Genomic DNA, 27,624 nt, shown 5'->3' on the forward strand with positions numbered 1-27,624 from the left:
TGGATCAACAAACAAGAAAGGGGTTTTATGAAAGTGCAACAACCTCGGGTACCAGCATTTTATACATTGCCCAAGGTCCATAAAAATCCTACCAGCCCCCCTGGAAGACCTATTGTATCTTCTATTGGGTCACTGCTTCAACCTATAGCTATATTCTTGGATAGCATATTGCAACCAATGGTAAGCAATATGCCCTCATTTTTACTGGACTCAATTAGTCTAATCAATGAATTAAGAGGATTTCCAAAAATCGAGGAACCAATTATTCTAGTTACATTAAACGTGGTGAGCCTCTATACTGCTATCCCCCACGGACAGGGGATTGTAGCAACCCAGAAACAACTAAATCGATATCCATATGTGGGGCCACCTATTGATCTACTGCTAGAATTACTAGAACTATGCCTATACAGGAATTATTTTAAATTTGAAAAATCATTTTATCTACAACTAAAAGGCACAGCGATGGGGTCGAATATGGCCCCATCATAAGCCAACCTGTTTATGGCGGAATTCGAAGAACATGACACAGAACTCTTCAAACATCGACAAGTCAGATACTTTAAAAGATATATAGATGACTTATTCATTCTATGGTCTGGCACAGAGCAAGAACTTGATGTTTGGTTCGAGATGTTAAATTCAGTTTCAGTGGACCTACAATTCAAAATGACAAGGAGTACTACATCTGTGGACTTCTTAGATTTAAGAATTTATCTGGAAGCAGGGGTTTTATGTACCACACTCTTCAAAAAGACCACTGACAGAAATTCCTTATTGGAAGCTACTAGTTGTCACCCACCATCTCTAAAGAATGCACTACCTATCTCGCAATTTAAGAGGGTCATTCGTAACAGCAGCAATCAAGAAAATGCACAACAACAACTTAAGGAGATGAAATCAAGATTCCTGAATAGAGGTTATCAAGAAAAGAAGATTGATAAACATCTGGGACGATTCACCTCCATGTCTCAAGATGAGGCTCTACAGACGAGTAGCACTCGGAAGCAAAACAAAAGAATGACGCTATCTACTGAATACACTGCTGATAAATACAACATGCATCAGCTAGTGAAAAAGAATTGGAACATTATAGAGAGCGATAAAAAATTACCGTTCAAAGGGACTTTACACCCTCAAGTGGGATATAGAAGAGCAAGATCACTACGTGATATCCTGGTAAAAGTGGACCCGGTCCACAACTACACAAAAAAGAACTGGTTGCAGACTTCCAAGCCTGGTTGTTACAAGTGCCAAATTTTTCACCCACCCTACAACTAAACCAGAGATATACCATCCGACATAGGGTAACCTGCACGACCACACATATTGTGTATTTGTTACATTGTCCGTGCGGGTTATTCTATGTCGGAAAAACTATTGACGACCTCCGCACCCGTATGGCTAATCACCGCACGGCAATCCGATTGGCAATTAAAAACCATGATTCGGAACAACCAGTTGCGCGACATTTTGCGCTGAAGGGCCATACGGTAGCGGACCTGAGATATGTGATCATAGATCACATACCACCACTTACGAGGGGTGGAGATAGAGACAGGATGTTGCTTCAGTGCTAATAGAGATGGATTTTCAATTTAGGTACTATTGTACCTGGTGGGCTTAATACCCACCTAGATTGGCACTGCTTTCTATAGTACCCAATAATATTTAAAAAATGAATTTGTCCCTAATTCATTAGCAAGGTTATTGCAGACTAGATATCAGACAACAGTGTAATCAGGTATCAGATTCTTTAGATTGTTATATCTCTGTATTGTCTGCTTAGGAAATATACAGTGCTCCCTATGATCTAGGATCTTCTAGTATGCGTAGCCAAAAACTAAAAACTGAAATATAATTAAGATAGTTAGTATCGGTTCTCAGGCAAGTAAATGCAATAAAATGATACAACTATTTGGTTACCTCAGGTATAATATCACAATGTGTTCTAGGATCGAAGTTTAAATATTAGGCTAGCAGGTAAACAATAATTCTTTTGTGCTTACTTTAGACTAAATATGAGGCTGCATTGTTTTTCACTTATTCCATGTTCTTGTTTTTAACCACGGTGTTATGTGTATATATTTTTTCAAGCATGACGCTGGGTCCGGTTGTCATGCTGACGCTCTGGGCATGCGCAGTGGTGCGGGCAGAACGCCGGTCGACTTCCGGTACAGCGATATGCACAGTCGGTGGAGGGTATTTAAGGTAAGACTTAGTGTGTATTATGTAAGGTCTGAGGACGGGGTTGGAATCCCCGAAGCGTTACCTGTACAAATAAAAAGCATTTTATGCTATATCAGTGATAGACCCAGTGAGTGCTCTTTTTTGTCTCTATTACTGAATGTTGTTTGGATGCACCCTGGGCGGATGTAATACAAAGTGAGTGCAGAGTTCACCAGAGACTGCTATATATATATATATATATATATATATATATATATATATATATATATATATATATATTATTTTTATTTTATTTTTTTCTTGAGAATTAATATTGTGTTGTATAATGTAAAGTATATAGTAGGGGTATGTGTCATACATACTAACTTCTATATTGATAACTTTCTACTACACCAATTTTTCAATTATAGGATCATTGTGAAAAACTTTTTGCAATAGTTTATAACTTATAATTTATAGTTAAGAACATATTATTTAAGATCTGTTATGTCCCTTTCCATTAAACCAGTAAAGATTTTAAGCTTGGATAATATTTGTATTATGTGTGAAATTTCCTTTGATATATAGAATAGTCATTGCATCTATTTAGTGAACTGGAATATGTGACTTATTGTTTAATTTTAATTGTGCAGATGGTGTACATGATTCAGACACGTTTATATGTATTGAGTTGATATATTCTTTTATCTATACTCTATGCCTTTATGAAGTATGGGCAAGTTTGAGGGCATTTGATGCCCTATATAAGGGTGTTTGTAATGTACACTAATTAAGTCTATGAGTAAGCACCACTAGGGGGCGCGAAATGCATCAGACTGCCGATTTTTCTTCCATTTGTCTGCCTTGGTGTAATACCTGATGTTTGGTATGTTCGAATAAACATTTGAATTATTCTTTATGACCCGTTGTGCAGCCGCTTCTTTCCTGTGAACTAGCGAAACAGACTCTCCGTCGCCACACGGTCAGGAATATGGAAATGGTGACTAGAAATGTGACCACGCCCAGTCAAAAGGTACACCGAGCAGGCCAACTAAAAACACGCCAAAGCCACAAGGGCTGCACAGCCTGACAAAAAAGGTTGTTATGTTCCGATATAGCCACAAGCCCAAATATCACTACACATTAGCAGACAGAATCACATAGTAAACATGACTAAAGTACCCCCTGTTCAATAACCCCCCACTGAGACCCTGACTTCTTCGTTTACTTTACACTTCACACAGCTTAAGTAAAATTAAACAATCTTACCGGAATCTACGCTGTGGAACAGGAACATTGCCCTTCAAGTTTGACAGATAGTAGCGTCGCTTCTGACATGGACTTGAGCGAACCAAGCAGGCAGCGAAACTCGTCAACGCCGATTGCTGAGGAGCTGTTAATAGGAGTCGGGATGGTTTCGCAGAAAGACTCTCCCTGCATCTCCGGACTAACTTTCATCCAAGCTCTCACTGAGAGGCTGACAGGACTACTTAAAACTCCAGTACCATTCCAAAGAGTACTACCCTCCATAAGAGACTATCTTTAATCTTCCGACACTTCTCTGTCAACCTCCTGTGACGAAAGGCAAAGAATGACTGGGGGATGAGGGAAGTGGGGGAGGTATTTAAGCCTTTGGCCGGGGTGTCTTTGCCTCCTTCTGGTGGCCAGGTTCTTAATTCCCAAAAGTAATGAATGCAGCTGTGGACTCTCCCCTTTTAAGAAGAAAAAAAATAATTAGTGTCTTCAAGAGTTAATTGATTAGAAAACTCTTAAACAGCAGAATCCTCAGATAAACCCTCTCAACAATGGGTAGAGGCTGTTGCAATGCAAGCAATACCAATTTCTGGCCTAAAAAAACCTGCTTGCAAAAAGGCATTCTAATTTCCTATCCATGAGCTCTCTAAAAGAGGTACTATCCTCAAGACGAATAGTAGTAAGTTTAGTCAAAGTAGAAATAGCCCCATACACTTTAGAAATACATTCCCAAAGCTCTAAATTAGAAGGCAAAGAAAACATCCTTTTAAATATTTGAGCAGGATTTAAAAAAGGGACACCAGGCTTAGACCACTCTTTAGAAATTATTTCAGAGATAGCAGAGCTATATATACAATCTTATAAATACAAAATCTAGCAATCAATCAGATTAAACAGCAATATTCTGATATGAAACCACAAAATGATATCATGAGTTGCATGTAGATTCTAGGAACCCAGATAGAGGGAAATTTATCATTTTAATACCAAATGGGCTAAACACCGACTTGGACATTAGCTCTGCCCCTTTCAATAGCCAATTTTCAAAATGTCCTCCTCTCCAACTAGGCTTAAAGGGACAGTCAAGTCAAGAATAAACTTTCATGATTCAGATATGGAATGTAATTTTAAAACAACTTTCCATTTTACTTTTATCACCAATTTTGCTTTGTTCTCTTGGTATTCTTAGTTCAAAGCTAAACCTAAGAGGTTCTTATGCTAATTCCTTAGACCTTGAAGGCCACCTTTAACCTCAGTACATTTTGACAATTTTTCACACCTAGAGAGTGTTTGTTCATGTGTGTCATATAGATAACATTGAGCTCACGCATTGGCTAAAATGCAAGTCTGTCAAAAGAATTGAAATAAGGGTTCAGTTTGCAGAGGCTTAGATACAAAGTAATCACAGGTAAAAAGTGTATTATTGTAACTGTGTTGGTAATGCAAAACTGGGGAATGGGTAATAAAGTGATTATATATCTTTTAAAACAACAAAAATTCTGGTGTTGACTGTCCCTTTAACTCTATATAAACACAAATATTTCAAATTTTTCAATTTCCATGCTTCACCCTTAAGTGTTTAGAGAGGTAAGTGTCCATATCCCCCATTTCTATAATACATAGATGTCCTCCCTTGTAGTTTCCCCTATAAAAATGAAGTCGCATAAACACTAACATATATATAACCCCTTTTTGTGTAAATCTAATAGTATCTGTATTTTTTATACTTAACCCCTGTGTTAGGTATATAAATCTATTTTCTTTTTATATCATATCTACAAGAACGACATTTAAGACCAGGAAAAACAGAATTTATGCTTACCTGATAAATTACTTTCTCTTGTGGTGTATCCAGTCCACGGATTCATCCTTTACTTGTGGGATATTCTCCTTCCTAACAGGAAGTGGCAAAGAGAGCACACAGCAGAGCTGTCCATATAGCTCCCCCTCTAGCTCCACCCCCCAGTCATTCGAACGGAGGTTAGGAAGAAAAAGGAGAAACAATAGGGTGCAGTGGTAACTGTAGTTTAAACAAAAAATCTACCTGACTTAATAGCCAGGGCGGGCCGTGGACTGGATACACCACAAGAGAAAGTAATTTATCAGGTAAGCATGAATTCTGTTTTCTCTTGTAAGGTGTATCCAGTCCACGGATTCATCCTTTACTTGTGGGATACCAATACCAAAGTTTTAGGACACGGATGAAGGGAGGGAACAAGACAGGTACCTTAAACGGAAGGCACCACTGCTTGCAAAACCTCTCCCCCAACAATAGCCTCCGAAGAAGCAAAAGTATCGAATTTGTAAAATTTGGAAAAAGTATGCAGCGAAGACCAAGTCGCTGCCTTACAAATCTGTTCAACAGAAGCCTCATGTTTAAAAGCCCATGTGGAAGCCACTGCTCTGGTAGAATGAGCAGTAATTGTTTCAGGAGACTGCTGTCCAGCAGTTTCATAGGCCAAACGGATGATGCTTTTCAGCCAAAAGGAAAGAGGAAGCAGTCGCTTTCTGACCCCTCCTCTTACCAGAATAGATAACAAACAGAGAAGATGTTTGTCTGAAATCCTTAGTTGCCTGTAAATAGAACTTTAAGGCACGAACCACATCAAGATTGTGTAACAGACGTTCCTTCTTCGAAGAAGGATTAGGACACAGAGAAGGAAAAACAATTTTCTGGCTAATATTCCTATTAGACACAACCTTAGGAAGAAAACCAGGTTTGGTACGCAAAACTACCTTATCTGCATGGAAAATCAGATAAGGTGAATCACACTGTAAGGCAGATAACTCAAACTCTGCGAGTCGAAGAGATAGCTACCAAAAACAAAACTTTCCAAGATAAAAGCTTAATATCTATGGAATGTAAGGGTTCAAACGGAACCCCCTGAAGAACTGAATTTAGACTCCAAGGCGGAGCCACAGGTCTATAAACAGGCTTGATTCTGACTAAAGCCTGAGTAAACGCTTGAACGTCTGGTACTTCTGCCAGACGTTAGTGTAAAAGGAGAAACAAAGCAGATGTCTGTCCTTTTAAAGAACTAGCTGACAATCCTCTCTCTAATCCTTCTTGGAGAAAGGACAATATCCGACGAATCCTAATCTTACTCCATGAGTAACCCTTGGATTCACACCAACAAAGATATTTTCGCCATATCTTATGGTAGATTTTCCTGGAGACAGGCTTTCTAGCCTGAATCAGAGTATCTATAACCGACTCAGAGAAACCACGCTTTGATAGGATTAAGCGTTCAATCTCCAAGCAGTCAGACGCAGAGAAACTAGAATTGGATGCTTGAATGAGAAGGTCCTGCCTCATTGGCAAAGTCCAAGGTGGGACAGATGACATGTCCACCAGGTCTGCATACCAAGTCCTGCGTGGCTACGCATGCGCTATCAGAATCACCGAAGCCTTCTCCTGCTTGATTCTGGTGACCAGACGAAGGAGGAGAGGAAACGGTGGGAAAACATAGGCCAGATTGAAGGACCAAGGCGCTGCTAGAGCATCTATTAGCACCGCCTGGGGATCCCGGGACTTGGACCCGTAGAGAGGAAGGTTGGTGTTCTGACGGGACGCCATCAGATCCAACTCCGTAGTGCCCCATCGCTGAGTCAGTTGGGCAAACACCTCCGGGTGGAGTTCCCACTCCCCTGGGTGAAAAGTCTGACGACTTATAAAATCCGCCTCCCAGTTGTCTACTCCTGGGATGTGAATTGCTGAGAGGTGGCAAGAGTGGTCCTCCGCCCACCTGATTATTTTGGTTACTTCCATCATTGCTAGGGAACTCCTTGTCCCCCCTTGATGGTTGATGTAAGCTACAGTCGTGATGTTGTCCGACTGAAATCTGATAAATTTGGCCGCAGCTGAGGCCATGCCTGAAGAGCGTTGAATATCGCCCTCAGTTCCAGAATGTTGATCGGGAGAAGAGCTTCTTCCTGGGACCATAAGCCCTGAGCTTTCAGGGAGTCCCAGACTGCACCCCAGCCAAACAGACTGGCGTCGGTCGTTACGATGATCCACTCTGGTCTGCAGAAACACATTCCCTGCGACAGGTGATCCTGAGACAACCACCAGAGAAGAGAATCTCTGGTCTCCTGGTCCAACTGTATTTGCGACAGATGGCCGAGGAATGGAGTGAAGGACTCGGCAAGTAGTTGAAAGTTTTGACTTTCTGACCTCCGTCAGAAATATTTTCATTTCTACAGAGTCTATCAAAGTTCCTAGAAAGGGAACTCTTGTGAGGGGGGAGAGAGAACTCTTTTTGATGTTCACCTTCCACCCGTGAGACCTTAGAAAGGCTAACACAATTTCCGTGTGAGACTTGGTTCTTTGGAAAGTCGGCGCCTGAATTAAGATGTCGTCTAGATAAGGCGCCACTGCTATGCCCCGCGGTCTTAGAACCGCCAGAAGGGACCCTAGCACTTTTGTAAAAATTCTGGGAGCAGTGGCCAACCCGAAGGGAAGAACCACCAACTGATAATGCTTGTCCAGAAAAGCGAACCTGAGAAACTGGTGATGATCTTTGTGGATAGGAATGTGCAGATACGCATCCTTTAGATCCACGGTAGTCATATATTGACCTTCCTGGATCATTGGTAAGATTGTCCGAATGGTCTCCATCTTGAATGATGAGACTCTGAGGAATCTGTTAGAATTTTGAGATCCAGGATTGGCCTGAAAGTTCCTTCTTTTTTGGGAACCACAAACAGATTGGAGTAAAAACCCGGCCCTTGTGCTGCAATTGGAACTGGGTGGATCACGCCCATTGTATGTAGATCTTCTACACAGCGTAAAAACGCCTCTTTCTTTGTCTGATCTGTAGACAGACAAGAAATGTGGAACCTTCCCCTTGGAGGGGAGTCCTTGAATTCTAGAAGATATCCGTGGGATAGAATCTCTAATGCCCAGGGATCGTGTACATCTCTTGCCCAGGCCTGAGCAAAGAAAGAGTCTGCCCCCTACTAGATCCGGTCCCGGATCGGGGGCTACCCCTTCATGCTGTCTTGGTGGCAGCTGCAGGCTTTTTGGCCTGTTTACCCTTGTTCCAGCCCTGGTAAGGTTTCCAGGCTGCCTTGGGTTGTGAAGCATTAGCCTCTTGCTTTGCAGCAGAGGAGGATGAAGCGAGACTGCTCCTGAAATTCTGAAAGGAACGAAAATTATTTTGTTTATTCTTAGTCTTAAAGGACTTGTCCTGAGGGAGAGCATGGCCTTTACCCCCAGTGATTACTGAAATAATCTCTTTCAATTCAGGCCCGAAGAGGGTCTTTTCTTTGAAAGGGATGTTCAAGAGCTTGGATTTTGACGACACATCGGCCGACTAGGACTTTAGCCATAGCGCCCTACACGCCAAAATGGCGAAACCTGAATTTTTTGCCGCTAACTCAGCTAGTTGGAAAGCGGCATCTGTGATAAAAGAATTAGCCAGCTTAAGAGCCTTAATTCTATCCATAATGTTCTCGTATGAGGTCTCTGTCTGGAGCGCATCTTCCAGCGTCTCGAACCAGAAAGCAGCTGCAGTAGTTGCAGGAACAATGCACGCAATAGGTTGGAGAAGAAAACCTTGTTGAACAAAAATTTTCTTAAGTAAACCCTCTAATTTTTTATCCATAGGGTCTTTAAAAGCACAACTGTCTTCGATTGGTATGGTTGTGCGTTTAGCAAGTGAAGAAACAGCCCCCTCTACCTTAGGGACCGTCTGCCATGAGTCCCGCATGGGGTCAGATATGGGGAACATTTTCTTAAAAACAGAAGGGGGAACAAAGGGAACACCTGGTCTATCCCATTCCCTATTAACGATATCCGCAATCCTCTTAGGGACCGGAAACGCATCAGTGTAAACAGGGACCTCTAGGTACTTGTCCATTTTACACAATTTCTCTGGAACCACCATAGGGTCGCAGTCATCCAGAGTAACTAATACCTCCCTGAGCAATAAGCGGAGGTGTTCTAGTTTAAATTTAAAAGCCAATGTATCTGAATCTGTCTGATGAGAAACCTTTCCGGAATCGGAAACTTCTCCCTCAGACATCAAATCCCTCGCACCCACTGCAGAGCGTTGTGAAGGTATATTGGATGCGGCTACTAAAGCGTCAGGATGCTAATAATCTGTTCTTAAAACAGAGCTATCGCGCTTTGCAGGTAACACGGGCAGTCTAGATAAGAATACTGAGAGGGAATTATCCATGATTGCCGCTAATTCTTGTAAGGTAAAAGAGATAGACGCACTAGAGGTGCTAGCCGTTGCTTGAGCGGGCGTAACTGGTTGAGACACTTGGGGAGAGGTTGACGGGCTACCCTCGTTACCCTCAGTCTGAGAATCATCTTGGGCCACATTTTTAAGTGCAACAATATGATCTTTAAAGTGTATAGACATATCAGTACAAGTGGGACACATTCTGAGAGGGGGTTCCACCATGGCTTCTAAACACATTAAACAAGGATTTTCCTTGGACTCGGACATGTTTAACAGACTAGTAGTAAGACAAACAGGCTTAGAAATCAGTTTAATTAAGCAAAAACACACTTTGCAAAAAAAAAGTTACTGTGCCTTTAATAAAAAAGGCACCCAATTTTCGAAAACAGTGAAAAATGCATCAAACTTTTTGAAATTTTCACAGTATGTACCTAAAGCATTGGTAAGATCGCACAACTAGCAATTAAAACGATTAACCCCTTAATGCCCAAACCGGATCACTAATAAGTTAAACCGGTGAAAACAACCTTAGCACCATGCCACAGCTCTGCTGTGGCCCTACCTTCCCTTAGGAATCAGATTTATGGGGAAAAAGCTTCTAATGGGTCCTCAAACTGTAGCAGGAGCCTCCATGTGAACACAGCCTGAAGATCTAGTCAAACTTACTGCGCATCTGAGGCGCGAAATTAGGCCCCTCCCACCTTACTCCGGTGCTGTGAGGCCTAAAGAAACACTCCCAAGAGTGATAATGTTAGCCATGTGGGTAACAACCCCTGAAAGAAACCCAAAGGGACCTTTAAAGTGTCTCAAAAAACGATATGTATTAGTAAAATCGTTTGTCATAAAAAAGTGTCAACTTGCCATAAAATCGTGTCAACCAGCATAAATTAGCCCTGTTATATAAGCTTGTAATTCCATACTTAGTCTCTGAATAAAACTTACCCTTCCCTCATGGGGATCTTGTCAGTCTCTTCTAGCATTATCACAGTCTTGTCTAGAAATAAATGACTGAACATACCTTATGGCAGTCTAATCTGCAAACCGTTCCCCCCAACTGAAGTTTTCTGGTACTCCTCAGTCCTGTGTGGGAAGAGCAGTGGATTTTAGTTACAACATGCTAAAATCATCATCCTCTCTGCAGAAATCTTCATCTCTTTTCTGCTAGAGAGTAAATAGTACAAACCGGTACCATTTAAAATAACGAACTTTTGCTTGTAGAAAATAAAAACTACAATTCTAACACCACATTCACTTTACCCTCCCGAAAGGGACCCTACTGCTTAGAGCCGGCAAAGAGAATGACTGGGGGGTGGAGCTAGAAGGGGAGCTATATGGACAGCTCTGCTGTGTGCTCTCTTTGCCACTTCCTGTTAGGAAGGAGAATATCCCACAAGTAAAGGATGAATCCGTGGACTGGATACACCTTACAAGAAAAAATTCCTCTCACATCATATTATTATTGGTTATTTGTAGCGCGCCAACAAATTTTGCAGTGCTATAAACATAGGCGGTATACAATGTAACATTTATAGGGATCAAACGGGTAGAGGGCCCTGCCAAGAGTTGCACTGTTGTAGACAGCTCTTATGAAGGTGATCTGTAAACAGTTGGGTTTTTAGGCTTACATGCTAAGGGGGTTCAAGGGGATAGCAATGGAAGAGAGGAATTGGAAAAAAGAAAGGTTACTTAGTTTAGGTTGTATGCATCCCTGAACAGTAAAGTCTTTACGGAGCACCGGTTAACAAGGAAGAAGATAGGTCTGATGCAGAGGTGTAGATTAGAGTAGATTTGGGAACCTAATGATGACATGTAGATTGAGAAGAGAAGGGAATCATATCCTTTTAAATCCTTAACCTAATATTCTTTCTGATTTCTCTTAAATTCACTTGGTGCCAGAATAGACAAAATTCTTAGTCTTTCTATAAACTATTTTTGGATAGGGTGGAACCTTGTCACCTAATATAGGATAATTTTTAACAAAATGCCAATGTTTTCTTAATTATAACATGATCTTGGCTACATTCAGTTCTAAAAGGGATATCAAAATTATTATTCTCCTCTATAGATCTATTACTATATTCCAATAGTTGCCTCATATCTGTATTCCTTGCTGCATTAACATTTTCTACCTTGTACCCAAAGTTCTTAAACTTAGTTTCAAATATAGCAATCTGACTTTCATAGTCTTCTATTCTTGAACAGTTCTTTCTAATACTAAGGCATTAACCTACTAGAATATTATCTTTCCACTTTTTATAGTGGCTATTATCAATGTATCTTTGAAATAGCACAAGATTTGCACCATGCTCTGTATTTGCCAGGAACCTCTGTTCCTAATCTCCCATAAACAGATTGGCATAGCTTGGTGCTAACCTTGTGCCCATTCCAGTACCTTCTACATTGTAAATAATATTTCCCATTGAAAGAAGTAATTATGCTCCAATATGAATAAAATACTTTCCAGTATGAAGTCTCTTTGTTTTATGGATAATTCATTATACTGAAAGAAATTTCTCACTACATTTATTCCTAAATTGTGGTCTATAACCTTATATGTAATGGATGTAACATCAACTGTTAAAAGGAATAAACCCTCCTCCCACTTAATTCAATCTACGATTTGTAATCTACATACTTTGATAGATTGGAGGTGATGGTTCGTAACCCCGAGATTATGAGCCTTCCTGGGGTATTCGTCATTTTTGTGTATCTTGGGCAAATCACTCTAATGCTGTAAGAGCATAATTGTTTGTTGACAGCCGAAACTGCCGTCAAGCTCTGCTCACAGCTTACTTCTTGTCTAGTTAGGTTTTCTTGAAGGACAGTTTAGCAGTGCATGTTTAATATTTTTCAGTTAGCTTTTTCCAATGCACAAATCAGCGTGTGTGAATAGAAAATCTTATTTACAAGTTTATTGTGATTGGAGAATATTAACATACCAAAATATTCACACAATATGTGCGCAGAACTTGGCAGACATTTTCGGCTCGTAAAATAAAAATTTAAAAGGTTTCATGTACTTCTTACAAGCTTATACAAGTGGGACCAGTTGCAGGATGCTTCTCTGGTATGTAACAATAAGTAAATCAAAATTATGTATTGGGTCTAGACTGTCCCTCCCTTTAAGCCAAGCAAGGATCATGAGCATAGGAATACATTGAATACATCCTATTTTAGTGTGATATAACATAAGTTTACACAGAGCCTAGGAAAACATGATCCGATCTAGAAATGACATGCAGTACATTTACAACGCAATTATCACAATCTATTGCGACATGTAGCTGAGCAGATCTAAATAAGAGGGAGTCATGGTACAGAGAAAAAAAGCACTACAGGAATCAAACCAAGAAACCAACTGGCATAAATAAATATCTGTCCTTGCATGTATACACTGTCTAAGATGTTTACTAACCCCCTGAGTGTAGACTCCATAACAGTATGGTAAGAGTGCAGTGAAAGGGATAATCTCGTATGTCAGGAGTCTGATGCATAAAAGTCCAGCTGAAAATTTATATGGCATTAACAGCATTAAGTTAAATAACCAATCATAATTAACGAATGTATCAAAAATAAAAGATGATTAAAGCCCACTCTTTATTTCTATAAACGATTTGAGTTTCCTATATGGGTGACAGTAGTTAAGCTTACCTCAGTAAGTTCTTGAATTGTAACACCATATGTTCGATGAGTACCTTTTTCATCTAACGGTGCAACAGGAGTCATACTAGGCATCAAACTTAGTGGTAAGGGTACACCTGCCTTAGCACACATGACTGCTGCATTTGCTTTGGCTATTTCAAGAAGCTGGGCTTTATCTGCAAAGAACAAAGTTTAAAATCTGAAAAAATGTACGAGTACAAATACAATCAGTTTTTCAGATTTTCACTGAGAAGGTAAAAGATATTTATACTTTTTGATAAATTAGTTTATTACACTTAAATAAGATCCATATCCATAATGGGAAAATGGCTCCTGATCATCAGACTAGGTAGAAAAATTCTGAAGGAGATGGAAGCACCACCTACCTGTTACCCTCTTAAAGGGACAGTCAAGTCTTAAAAAAAAATTTCATGATTTAAATAGGACATGTAATTTTAAACAACTTCCCAATTTACTTTTATCACCAATTTTGCTTTGTTCTCTTGGTATTCTTAGTTGAAAGCTAAACCTAGGAGGTTCATATCCTAATTTCTTGGACCTTAAATACTGCCTCTAATCTGATGCATTTTGGCCACTAGAGGGCATTAGTTCATGTGTTTCATATAGATAACATTGAGCTCATGTACGTGAAGTGACCTAAGAGTGAGCACTGATTGGCTAAAATGCTTGTCTGTCAAAAGAACTGAAATAAGTGGGCAGTCAGCATAACCTTAGATACAAGTTAATTACAGATGTAAAGTGTGTATTATAACTGTGTTGGTTAGGCAAAACTGGGGAATGGGTAATAAAGGGATTATCTTTCTTTTTAAAAAACAAAAATTCTGGTGTTGACTGTCCCTTTAATGCTTAAAAGGGACAGTCTAGTCAAAATTAAACTTTCATAATTCAGATAGGGCATGCAATTATAAACAACTTTCCAATTCACATTTATCATCAAATTAGCTTTATTATTTTGGTATTGTTAGACCAAAGCTAAACCTAGGTAGGTTCATATGCTTATATCAATGCATTTGACAGTTTTCACAGCTAGAGGGTGTTAGTTCACGTGTGCCATTCAGATAACATTGTGCTTATGACATGGAGTTACTTATGAGAGGGCACTAATTGGCTAAAATGCAAGTCTGTCAAAAAGAAATAAAACAAGGGGGCAGTCGGTAGAGGCTTAGATACAAGGTAATCATAAAGGAAAAAAGTATATTAAAATGCAAAACTGGGGAATGGGTAATAAAAGGGATTATCTATCTTTTTAAAGCATAACAATTCTGGAGTAGACTGTCCCTTTAACATCACAAAATGCCAAATGAAAACATATTTGAACCAAGAGGATTTCACCCCAAAAGGGTTCATAGACATCTTGGTATTAAACTAAAGTTTGTGACAAAAATGGTAAAACTTTCATACAACACTATTTCCAGAATGAATAAACTATTTTAGTTGGCAAGTAGAAATATTTTCTCTCATGCTCTTGTAGAATACCAGAACTGGTGGGTCAATACTAAGCTAGATCATGTGAAAGCAAGAATGATTAACAAAATAAATCTGGTTAGGGCGCAATTAACTAAATTATTTGATGAAAGTATGCAAGAACATGCCAAGGCAAAGGAGGATAAAATGAGCTCAGTTCTTAAAACAAACTGTCTTTTTCCTGAGTTAATAAGCCATTGGAATAGCACAAAGAATCCAATTAGCTAAGGAACCTCTGGAATTTTTGTGACTCTCTCTAGCACTGGAATAGAGGAGAGAAAAAAAACTATTTATGTAAGAATTTAAATGATAAATTTCTTTCATATTGGCAAGAGTCCATGAGCTAGTGACGTATGGGATATATAATCCTACCAGGAGGAGCAAAGTTTCCCAAACCTCAAAATGCCTATAAATACACCCACCACCATACCCACAATTCAGTTTAACGAATAGCCAAGAAATGGGGTGATAAGAAAGGAGCGGAAGCATCAACAAGAGACTGGAATAATTGTGCTTTATACAAAAAAATCATAACCACCACAAAAAGGGTGGGCCTCATGGACTCTTGCCAATATGAAAGAAAATAATTTATCATGTAAGTTCTTACATAAATTATGTTTTCTTTCATGTAATTGGCAAGAGTCCATGAGCTAGTGACGTATGGGATAGCAAATACCCAAGATGTGGAACTCCACGCAAGAGTCACTAGAGAGGGAGGGATAAAAATAAAGACAGCCAGTTCTGCTGAAAAATGAATCCACTACCCAAATCAAAAGTTTTAATCTTAATAATGAAAAAAACTGAAATTATAAGCAGAAGAATCAAACTGAAACAGCTGCCTGAAGTACTTTTCTAACAAAAACTGCTTCTGAAGAAGAAAAAACATCAACATGGTAGAATTTAGTAAAAGTATGCAAAGAAGACCAAGTTGCTGCTTTGCAAATCTGATCAACAGAAGTTTCATTCTTTAAAGCCCAGGAAGTAGAAACTGACCTAGTAGAATGACCCATAATCATCTGAGGCGGGGATTTACCCGACTCCAAATAAGCATGATGAATCAAACGCTTTAACCAAGAAGCCAAGGAAATAGCAGAGGCCTTCTGACCTTTCCTAGAACCAGAGAACTAGATAACAAATAGACTAGAAGTCTTCCTGAAATCTTTAGTAGCTTCAACATAATATTTCAATGATCTTACCACATCCAAAGAATGTAAAGATCTCTCCAGAGAATTCTTAGGATTAGGACACAAAGAAGGGACAACAATTTCTCTACTAATATTGTTGGAGTTCACAACTTTAGGTAAAAATTTAAACTTAGTCCGCAAAACCGCCTTATCCTGATGAAAAATCAGAAAAGGAGACTCACAAAAAAGAGCAGAAAATTCAGAAACTCTTCTAGCAGAAGAGATGGCCAAAAGGAACAACACTTTCCAAGAAAGTAATTTAATGTCCAGAGAATGCATAGGCTCAAATGGAGGAGCCTGTAAAGCCTTCAAAACCAAAATAAGACTCCAAGGAGGAGAGATTGATTTAATGACAGGCCTGATACAAACCAAAACCTGAACAAAACAATGAATATCAGGAAGATTAGCAATTTTTCTGTGGAACAGAACGAGTGGAGATTTGTCCTTTCAAGGAACTTGCAGACAAACCCATATCTAAACCATCCTGAAGAAACTGTAAAATTCTAGGAATTCTAAAAAAATGCCAAGAGAATTTATGAGAAGAGCACCATGAAATGTAAGTCTTCCAAACTCGATAATAAATCTTTCTAGACACAGATTTACGAGCCTGCAACATAGTATTAATCACCGAGTCAGGGAAACCTCTATGACTAAGCACTAAGCGTTCAATCTTCATACCTTCAAATTTAATGATTTGAGATCCTGATGGAAAAACGGGCCTTGAGATAGGTCTGGCCTTAACGGAAGTGGCCAAGGTTGGCAACTGGACATCCGAATAAGATCCGCATACCAAAACCTGTGTGGCCATGCTGGAGCCACCAGCAGTACAAACGAACGCTATATTATGATTTTGGAAATCACTCTTGGAAGAAGAACTAGAGGCGGAAAGATATAAGCAGGTTGATAATTCCAAGGAAGTGTCAACTCATCCACTACTTCCGTCTGAGGATCCCTGGACCTGGACTGATACCTGGGAAGTTTCCTGTTTAGATGAGAAGCCATCAGATCTATTTCTGGAAGCCCCCACCTCTAAACAATCTGAAAAAACACATCTGAGTGAAGAGACCACGACTGAGATAATCCGCTTCCCAATTGTCTATACCTGGGATATGGACCGCAGAGATTAGACAGGAGCTGGATTCCGCCCAAGCAAGTATCCTTTCATAGCCTGAGGACTGTGAGTCCCACCCTGATGATTGACATACGCCACAGTTGTGACATTGTCTGTCTGAAAACAAATAAATGGTTCTCTCTTCCGAAGAGGCCAAAACTGAAGAGCTCTGAGAATCGCACAGAGTTCCAAAATATTGATTGGTAATCTCGCCTCTTGAGAATTCCAAACCCCCTGTGCTGTCAGAGATCCCCAGACAGCTCCCCAACATGAAAGACTCGCATCTGTTGTGATCACAGTCCAGGTTGGACGAACAAAAGAGGCCCCTTGAACTAAACGATGGTGATCTAACCACCAAATCAGAGATAGTCGAAAAACATTGGGATTTAAGGATATTAATTGTGATATCTTTGTATAATCCCTGCTCCATTGGTTCAGCATACAAAGTTGGAGAGGTCTCATGTGAAAACGAGCAAAGGGGATTGCGTCCGATGCTGCAGTCATGAGACCTAAAACCTCCATGCACATAGCTACTGAAGGGAATGATTGAAACTGAAGGTTCCGACAAGCTGAAACCAATTTCAGACGTCTTTTGTCTGTTAGAGACAAAGTCATGGATACAGAATAAATTTGGAATCCTAAAAAAGGTTACCCTTGTCTGAGGAATCAAAGAACTTTTTGGTAAATTGATCCACCAACCATGTCTTTGAAGAAACAACACTAGTTGATTTGTGTTAGATTCTGCAGAATATAAAGACTGAGCAAGTACCAAGATATCGTCCAAATAAGGAAACACCGCAATACCCTGCTCTCTGATTACAGAGAGTAGGGCACCGAGAACCTTTGAAAAGATCCTTGGAGCTGTTGCTAAGCCAAAAGGAAAAGCAACAAATTGGTAATGCTTGTCTAGAAAAGAGAATCTCAGGAACTGATAGTGATCTGGATGAATTGGAATATGAAGATATGCATCCTGTAAGTCTATTGTGGACATATAATGCCCTTGCTGAACAAAAGGCAGAATAGTCCTTATAGTCACCATCTTGAATGTTGGTATTCTTACACAACGATTCAAAATTTTTAGAGTCAGAACTGGTCTGAAAGAATTCTCCTTCTTTGGGAAAATGAACAGATTTGAATAAAACCCCAGACCCCGTTCCTGAAAAAGAACTGGCACAATTACCCCAGACAACTCCAGGTCTGAAACACACTTCAGGAAAGCCTGAGCTTTTTCTGGGTTCACTGGAATGCATGAGAGAAAGAAACTACTCACAGGCGGTCGTACTTTGAAACCTATTCTTTACCCCTGAGAGACAATGTTCTGAATCCAATGATTTTGGACTGAATTGATCCAAACATCCTTGAAAAATCTTAGTCTGCCTACTACCAGCTGGGCTGGAATGAGGGCCGCACCTTCATGCGGACTTGGGTGCTGATTTTGATCTTCTAAATGGCTTGGATTTATTCCAGACTGAATAAGGCTTCCAATAGGAAACCATTCCCTTAGGGGAAGGATCAGGTTTCTGTTCCTTATTTTGTCGAAAGGAACGAAAACTGTTAGCAGGCCTAAATTTACCCTTAGATTTTTTATCCTGAGGCAAAAAAGCTCCCTTCCCCCCAGTGACAGTTGAAATAATCGAATCCAACTGAGAACCAAATAATTTATTACCTTGGAAAGAGAGAGATAGCAACGTTGATTTAGAAGTCATATTTAGAAGTCATATCAGCATTCCAAGATTTAAGAATCTCCTGATTATTATTCTTATTTGAAACAACCTTAGGAAGAAATTAAGGTTTGGTACGCAAAACCACCTTATCAGAATGAAATATAAGATAAGGCGAATCACATTATAACGCTGAAAGCTCATAAACTCTGCGAGCAGAAGAAATAGCAACCAAAAACAAAACTTTCAAAGATAACAGCTTAGTATCTATGGAATGCATGGGTTCATACGGAACCCCTTGAAGAACTCTAAGAACTAAATTCAAACATCAGGGAGGAGTAATTGGTCTAAATACAGGCTTAATTCTGGTTAGAGCCTGACAAAAATACTGAACATCTGCCAAACGTTTGTGAAGCAAAATTGACATTGCAGAAATCTGTCCCTTTAAGGAACTTGCTGATAACCCTTTCTCCAATCCTTCTTGGAGAAAAGACAGAATCCTGGGAATCCTAACTTTACTCCATGAGTAGCCCTTGGATTCACACCAATAAAGATATTTACGCCATATCTTATGATAGATCTTTCTAGTGACAGGTTTACGTGAATGTATCAAAGTATCAATGACCGAATATGAGAATCCCTGCTTAGATAAGATCAAGCGTTCAATCTCCAAGCAGTCAGCTGCAGAGAATTTAGATTTGGATGTTGGAAAGGTCCTTGAATGAGAAGTCTCAGAGCAAGTTTCCATGGTGGCAGAGAGGACATGTCCACTAGATCCGCATACCAAATCCTGCGTGGCCACGCAGACGCGATCAGGATTACCGAAGCTCTCTCCTGTTTGATCCGAGCAATCACGCGTGGAAGGAGAGGAAACGGTGGAAACACATAGGCTAGGCTGAACGACCAAGGCACTGCCAAGGCATCTATCAGTTCGGCCTGGAGATCCCTCGACCTGGATTTGTATCTTGGAAGCTAGGCATTCTGTCGAGATGCCATCAGATCCAATTCTGGCCTGCCCCATTGGAGAATCAGTGAGGCAAACACCTCCGGGTGGAGTTACCACTCCCCCGGATGAAAAGTCTGTTGACTTAGAAAATCCGCTTCCCAGTTTTCTACTCCTGGGATGTAGATTACCGACAAATAACAAGTGTGGGCCTCCGCCCATTGGATACTTTTATCATCGCTAAGGAACTCCTCGTTCACCCCTGATGATTGATATAAGCCACAGTCGTGATATTGTCTGACTGGAATATGATGAATTTGGCCGAAGCCAACTGAAGCCATGCCTGAAGTGCATTGAATATTGCTCTCATTTCCAGAATATTGATTGGAAGAAGTGACTCCGACTGAGTCCAAACACCCTGAGCCTTCAGGGAATTCCAGACTGCACCCCAGCCTAGTAGACTGGCGTCCGTTGTCACTATCACCCACGAGGGTCTGCAGTAACACGTCCCCTGGGACAGATGATGTGACGACAACCACCAAAGAAGAGAGTCTCTGGTCTCTTGATCCAGATTTATCTGAGGAGATAAATTTGCATAATCCCCATTCCAATGTCCGAGCATGCACAGCTGCAGTGGTCTGAGATGAAAGCAAGCAAACGGAATGAAGTCCATTGCCGCTACCATTAATCCAATTACTTCCATACACTGAGCCACTGATGGCCGAGGAATGGACTGAAGTGCTCGGCAAGTATTTAGAATTTTTAATTTTCTGATCTCCATCAGAAATATTTTCATATCTACCGAGTCTATCAGAGTTCCCAAGAAGGGAACCCTTGTCCGTGGAACTAGTGAACTCTTTTCTAGGTTCACCTTCCAACCGTGAGTTCTCAGAAAGGACAACACTGTGTCTGTATGAGATTTCGTCAGATGATAAGTTGACACCTGAATCAAAATATCGTCCAGATAAAGCGCCACTGCTATGCCCCATGGTCTGAGAACCACCAGAAGGGACCCTAGTACCGTTGTAAAGATTCTGGGTGCTGTGGCCAACCCGAAGGGAAGAGCCACAAACTGAAAAGGTTTGTCCAGGAAGGCAAACTTTAGGAACTGATGACGATCCTTGTGAATAGGGATATGAAGGTACACATTCTTCAAGTCCACGGTAGTCATATATTGACCCTCTTGGATCATTGGTAAAATTGTTCGGATAGCCTCCATCTTGAACGATGGGACTCTGAGAAACTTGTTTAGACACTTGAGATCTAAAATGGGTCTGAAAGCTCCCTCTTTTTTGGGAACCACGAAAAGATTTGAGTAAAACCCCTGTCCCTGTTCCAGTCTTAGAACGGGACAAATTACTCCCATAGTGGAGAGGTCTTTTACACAACGTAAGAATGCCTCTCTTTTTATCTGGTCTACAGACAATCATGAAAAAAACAAAATTTATGCTTACCTGATAAATTTCTCTCTCTTGTGGTGTATCCAGTCCACGAGTTCATCCATTACTTGTGGGATATTCTCCTTCCCAACATGAAGTTGCAAGAGGACAACCACAGCAGAGCTGTCTATATAGCTCCTCCCCTAACCGCCACCCCCAGCCAATAAAGCATAAGAGGATTCAGTATTCATATTAATACCTGACCTACTGCGTTTACCCTGCAACACTGGTAATTTAGATAATACCTCTGTAAGGGTAGTTGACATAACTGCAGCCATATCCTGCAGAGTGAAAGAATTAGACGCACTTGAGGTACTTGGGATCGATTGTGTAGGCGTTAAAGGTTGTCACACTTGGGGAGAATTGGATGGCATATACGGATTCTCTTCAGATTGAGAATCATCCTTAGGCACACTTTCTTTACCTAAAAACAGAATTTATGCTTACCTGATAAATTACTATATCCAACGGTGTGTCCGGTCCACGGCGTCATCCATAACTTGTGGGAATATTCTCTTCCCCAACAGGAAATGGCAAAGAGCACAGCAAAAGCTGTCCATATAGTCCCTCCTAGGCTCCGCCCACCCCAGTCATTCGACCGACGGATAGGAGAGAAAAAAAAGGAGAAACCATAAGGTGCCGTGGTGACTGTAGTTAAAGAAAGAAATTCACCAAACCTGATTAAAAAACCAGGGCGGGCCGTGGACCGGACACACCGTTGGAGAAAGTAATTTATCAGGTAAGCATAAATTCTGTTTTCTCCAACATTGGTGTGTCCGGTCCACGGCGTCATCCATAACTTGTGGGAACCAATACCAAAGCTTTAGGACACGGATGAAGGGAGGGAGCCAATCAGGTTACCTAAACAGAAGGCACCACGGCTTGCAAAACCTTTCTCCCAAAAATAGCCTCCGAAGAAGCAAAAGTATCAAATTTGTAGAATTTGGCAAAAGTGTGCAGGGAAGACCAAGTCGCTGCCTTACATATCTGATCAACAGAAGCCTCGTTCTTGAAGGCCCATGTGGAAGCCACAGCCCTAGTAGAGTGAGCTGTGATGCGTTCAGGAGGCTGCCGTCCGGATGATGCTTTTCAGCCAAAAGGAAAGAGGTAGCAGTAGCTTTTTGACCTCTCCTCTTGCCAGAATAAACAACAAACAGAGAAGACGTTTGTTACACAATTTAGATGTAGTTCGTGCTTTAAAGTTCTATTTAGAAGCAACAAAGGATTTCAGACAAACGTTCCTTCTTTGAAACTGGATTCGGACACAAAGAAGGCACAACTATTTCCTGGTTAATATTCTTGTTGGAAACAACCTTTGGAAGGAAACCAGGTTTAGTACGCAAAACAACCTTATCTGAATGGAACACCAGATAGGGCGGATTACACTGCAAAGCAGATAACTCAGAAACTCTTCTAGCAGAAGAAATAGCAACCAAAAACAGAACTTTCCAAGATAACATCTTGATATCTATGGAATGTAGAGGTTCAAACGGAACCCCTTGAAGAACTGAAAGAACTAAATTCAGACTCCAGGGAGGAGTCAAAGGTCTGTAAACCGGCTTGATCCTGACCAAAGCCTGAACAAAAGCTTGAACATCAGGCACAGCTGCCAGACGTTTGTGTAACAAGACAGATAAAGCAGAAATCTGTCCTTTTAGAGAACTCGCTGACAATCCCTTATCCAAACCTTCTTGGAGAAAGGAGAGGATCTTAGGAATTTTAATCTTACTCCAGGAGAATCCCTTGGATTCACACCAACAGATATATCTTTTCCATATTTTATGGAAAATCTTTCCAGACACAGGCTTGGACCAGAATATCTATCACTGAATCTGAAAACCCACGCTTGGATAAAATCAAACGTTCAATTTCCAAGCAGTCAGCTGCAGAGAAATTAGATTTGGATGTTCGAATGGACCTTGTACTAGAAGATCCTGTCTCAAAGGTAGCTTCCATGGTGGAGCCGATGACATATTCACCAGGTCTGCATACCAAGTCCTGCGCGGCCACGCAGGAGCTATCAGAATCACCGAGGCCTTCTCCTGTTTGATCCTGGCTACAAGCCTGGGAAGGAGAGGGAACGGTGGAAACGCATAAGCTAGGTTGAACGACCAAGGCGCCACTAATGCATCCACTAGAGTGGCCTTGGGATCCCTGGATCTGGACCCGTAGCAAGGAACCTTGAAGTTCTGACGAGACGTTATCAGATCCATGTCTGGAATGCCCCATAATTGAGTCAACTGGGCAAACACCTCCGGGTGGAGTTCCCACTCCCCCGGATAGAAAATAGACTGCCTCCCAGTTGTCTACTCCTGGGATGTGGATTGCAGATAGGTGGCAGGAGTGATCCTCCGCCCATTTGATGATCTTGGATACCTCTCTCATCGCCAAGGAACTCCTTGTTCCTCCCTGATGGTTGATATAAGCTACAGTCGTCATGTTATCTGACTGGAATCTTATGTATCCGGCCTTCGCTAGATGAGGCCAAGCCCGGAGAGCATTGAATATCGCTCTCAGTTCCAGGATGTTGATAGGGAGAAGAGACTCTTCCCGAGACCATAAACCCTGAGTTTTCAGGGAATCCCAGACCGCACCCCAGCCTGATAGACTGGCGTCGGTCGTGACAATGACCCACTTTGGTCTGCAGAAACTCATTCCCTGAGACAGGTGATCCTGTCTACTGGAGCATGCACAGTTGTAATGGTCTTAGATGAATTCGAGCAAAAGGAACTATGTCCATTGCTGCAACCATCAACCCTACTACTTCCATGCACTGAGCTATGGAAGGCTGCAGAATAGAGAGAAGAACTTGACAAGCGTTTAGAAGCTTTGACTTTCTGACTTCTGTCAGGAAGATCTTCATTTCAAAGGAATCTATTATTGTTCCCAAAAAGGGAACTCTGGTCGACGGAGACAGGGAACTCTTTTCTACGTTCACCTTCCACCCGTGAGATCTGAGAAAGGCTAGAACAATGTCTGTATGAGCCTTTGCCTTGGAAAGAGACGACGCTTGAATTAGAATGTCGTCCAGATAAGGTGCCACTGCAATGCCCCTTGGTCTTAGAACCGCTAGAAGGGACCCGAGCACCTTTGTGAAAATTCTGGGAGCAGTGGCTAGTCCGAAAGGGAGAGCCACGAACTGATAATGTTTGTCCAGAAAGGCGAACCTTAGGAACTGATGATGATCTTTGTGGATAGGAATATGTAGATACGCATCCTTTAAATCCACGGTAGTCATATATTGACCCTCCTGGATTGTAGGTAAAATTGTTCGAATGGTTTCCATTTTGAACGATGGAACTCTGAGAAATTAGTTGGAACTGGGTGTAACACTCCCATCTTTAACAGGTCTTCTACACAATGTAAGAATGCCTGTCTACTTATTTGGTTTGAAGATAAGTGAGAAATGTGGAACCTTCCCCTTGGGGGTAGTTCCTTGAATTCTAGAAGATAACCCTGAGAGACTATTTCTAGTGTCCAGGGATCCTGAACATCTCTTGCCCAAGCCTGAGCAAAGAGAGAGAGTCTGCCCCCTACTAGATCCGGTCCCGGATCGGGGGCTACCCCTACATGCTGTCTTGGTAGCAGCAGCAGGCTTCTTGGCCTGTTTACCCTTATTCCAGCCTTGCATTGGTTTCCAAGCTGGTTTAGTCTGGGAAGCGTTACCCTCTTGTCTAGAGGCTGCCGAGTTAGAAGCCGGTCCGTTCCTGAAATTGCGAAAGAAACGAAAATTCTTAGCCTTGAAAAGCCTATCCTGTGGGAGGGCATGGCCCTTTCCCCCAGTGATGTCTGAAATAATTTCTTTCAATTCTGGCCCAAAAAGGGTCTTACCTTTGAAAGGGATATTAAGCAATTTTGTCTTGGAAGATACATCCGCCGACCAAGACTTTAGCCAGAGCGCTCTGCGCGCCACAATTGCAAACCCTGAATTTTTCGCCGCTAATCTCGCTAACTGCAAAGCGGCGTCTAAAATAAAGGAATTAGCTAACTTAAGTGCGTGAATTCTGTCCATGACTTCCTCATACGGAGTCTCCCTACTGAGCGACTTTTCCAGTTCCTCGAACCAGAACCACGCCGCTGTAGTGACAGGAATAATGCACGAAATAGGTTGAAGGAGGTAACCTTGCTGTACAAAAATCTTTTTAAGCAAACCCTCCAATTTTTTATCCATAGGATCTTTGAAAGCACAATTGTCCTCAATGGAATGGTCGTGCGTTTGGCTAGTGTAGAAACCGCCCCCTCGACCTTAGGGACTGTTTGCCATATGTCCTTCCTGGGGTCGACCATAGGGAACAATTTTTTAAATATAGGAGGAGGGACAAAAGGTATGCCTGGCTTCTCCCACTGCTTATTCACCATGTCCGCCACCCGTTTAGGTATTGGAAAGGCATCAGGGTGCACCGGGACCTCTAGGAACTTGTCCATCTTGCACAAGTTTTCTGGGATGACCAGATTGTCACAATCATCCAGAGTAGATAGCACCTCCTTAAGTAATGCGCGGAGATGCTCTGATTTAAATTTAAATGTCACAACATCAGGTTCTGCCTGCTGAGAAATTCTTCCTGTATCAGAAATTTCTCCATCTGACAAACCCTCCCTCACTGCCACTTCAGACTGGTGTGAGGGTATGACAGAAAAATTATCAACAGCGCCCTCCTGCTCTACAGTGTTTAAACAGAGCAATCGCGCTTTCTCTGAAATGCTGGCATTTTGGATAAAATATTAGCTATGGAGTTATCCATTACTGCCGTCAATTGTTGCATAGTAACAAGCATTGGCGTGCTAGAAGTACTAGGGGTCGCCTGGGCATAACTGGTATAGACACAGAAGGAGAAGATGTAGAACTCTCTCTACTTCCTTCATCTGAGGAATCATCCTGGGCAACCTTACTATTTGTGACAATACTGTCTTTACTGTGTTTGGACGCTATGGCACAATTATCACATATATTAGAAGGGGAACCACATTGGCTTCCATACATACAGAACATGATCTATCTGAAGGTACAGACATGTTAAACAGGCTTAAACTGGTTAATAAAGCACAAAAACTGTTTTAAAACAAAACCGTTACTGTCTCTTTAAATGTTAAAGGGACACTGTACCCAAAAATTTTCTTTCGTGATTCAGATTGAGCATGAAATTTTAAGCAACTTTCTAATTTACTCCTATTATCAAATTTTCTTCATTCTCTTGGTATCTTTATTTGAAATGCAAGAATGTAAGTTTAGATGCCGGCCCATTTTTGGTGAACAACTTGGGTTGTCCTTGCTGATTGGTGGATAAATTCATCCACCAATAAAAAAGTGCTGTCCAGAGTACTGAAACCAAAAAAAGCTTAGATGCCTTCTTTTTCAAATAATGATAGCAAGAGAACGAAGAAAAATTGATAATAGGAGTAAATTAGAAAGTTGCTTAAAATTGCATGGTCTATCTGAATTACAAAAGAAAAAATTTGGGTACAGTGTCCCTTTAACAGGGCACACTTTATTACTGAATATGTGAAAAACTATGAAGGAATTATCCAATCTTTACCAAATTTTCACCACAGTGTCTTAATGCATTCAAAGTATTGCACCCCAATTTTCAAGCTGTTAACCCTTAAAATGTGGAAACCGGAGCCGTTTGCCATTTTAACCCCACTACAGTCCCAGCCACAGCCTTTGTTGTGACTTCAACTATCCCAGGGGGGTATTTCAAGCCCTCTATGAACGTTTTCAGTGGACATCAGACCCTCTCACATGCATCTGCATGCATTGTACTTAAAAGAAACTGCGCAATAATGGCACGAAAATGAGGCTCTGCCTAATACAGTGAAAGGCCCTTCCTGACTGGGAAGGTGTCTTAACTACTGCCTGGCGATAAAAAACGCTCCCCAAATAATAAAAGTGTGAAATCCACTTCAAACTTTACATAAAAACTTAAATAACCAATCGATTTAGCCCTTAAGAGTGTCCACCAGTTAATAGCCCATAATAAGCCCTTTATTCTTTCTAAGTCTAAGAAAATGGCTTACCGATCCCCATGAGGGAAAATGACAGCCTTCCAGCATTACACAGTCTTGTTAGAAAAATGGCTAGTCATACCTTGAGCAGAAAAGTCTGCAAACTGTTCCCCCCAACTGAAGTTCTCTCATCTCAACAGTCCTGTGTGGGAACAGCAATCGATTTTAGTTACTGCTGCTAAAATCAAACTCCTCTCACAAACAGAACTCTTCATCTCTTTCTGTTTCAGAGTAAATAGTACATACCAGCACTATTTTAAAATAACAAACTCTTGATAGAAGAAATAAAAAACTACAACTAACACCACAAACTCCTCACCATCCCCGTGGAGATGCTACTTGTTCAGAGCGGCAAGGAGAATGACTGGGGGGCGGAGCCAGAGGGGGAGCTATATGGACAGCTCTTGCTGTGTGCTCTCCTTGCCTTTCCTTGTAGGGGAGGAGAATATCCCACAAGTAATGGATGACGCCGTGGACCGGACACACCAATGTTGGAGAAAAAAAAGTTTAAATAAACTTCCCAAACATTCTTATACTGAAAC

At 41.1% G+C, this 27,624-nt stretch overlaps 1 protein-coding gene across 1 annotated transcript in view; it reads right to left on the minus strand.

Moving 5' to 3' along the window:
- The window catches only part of SON (SON DNA and RNA binding protein), a gene marked incomplete in the record, with an annotated part of 747,918 nt that overhangs the window by 395,148 nt on the left and 325,146 nt on the right, over positions 1 to 27,624 (minus strand). The window contains 1 exon segment of the mRNA XM_053705170.1: positions 13,266 to 13,432. Within this exon segment, the coding sequence (XP_053561145.1) occupies positions 13,266 to 13,432 (167 nt within the window).

The sequence above is a fragment of the Bombina bombina genome, chromosome 3 (genome assembly GCF_027579735.1).
Source record: "Bombina bombina isolate aBomBom1 chromosome 3, aBomBom1.pri, whole genome shotgun sequence".
Lineage (NCBI taxonomy): Eukaryota > Metazoa > Chordata > Amphibia > Anura > Bombinatoridae > Bombina > Bombina bombina.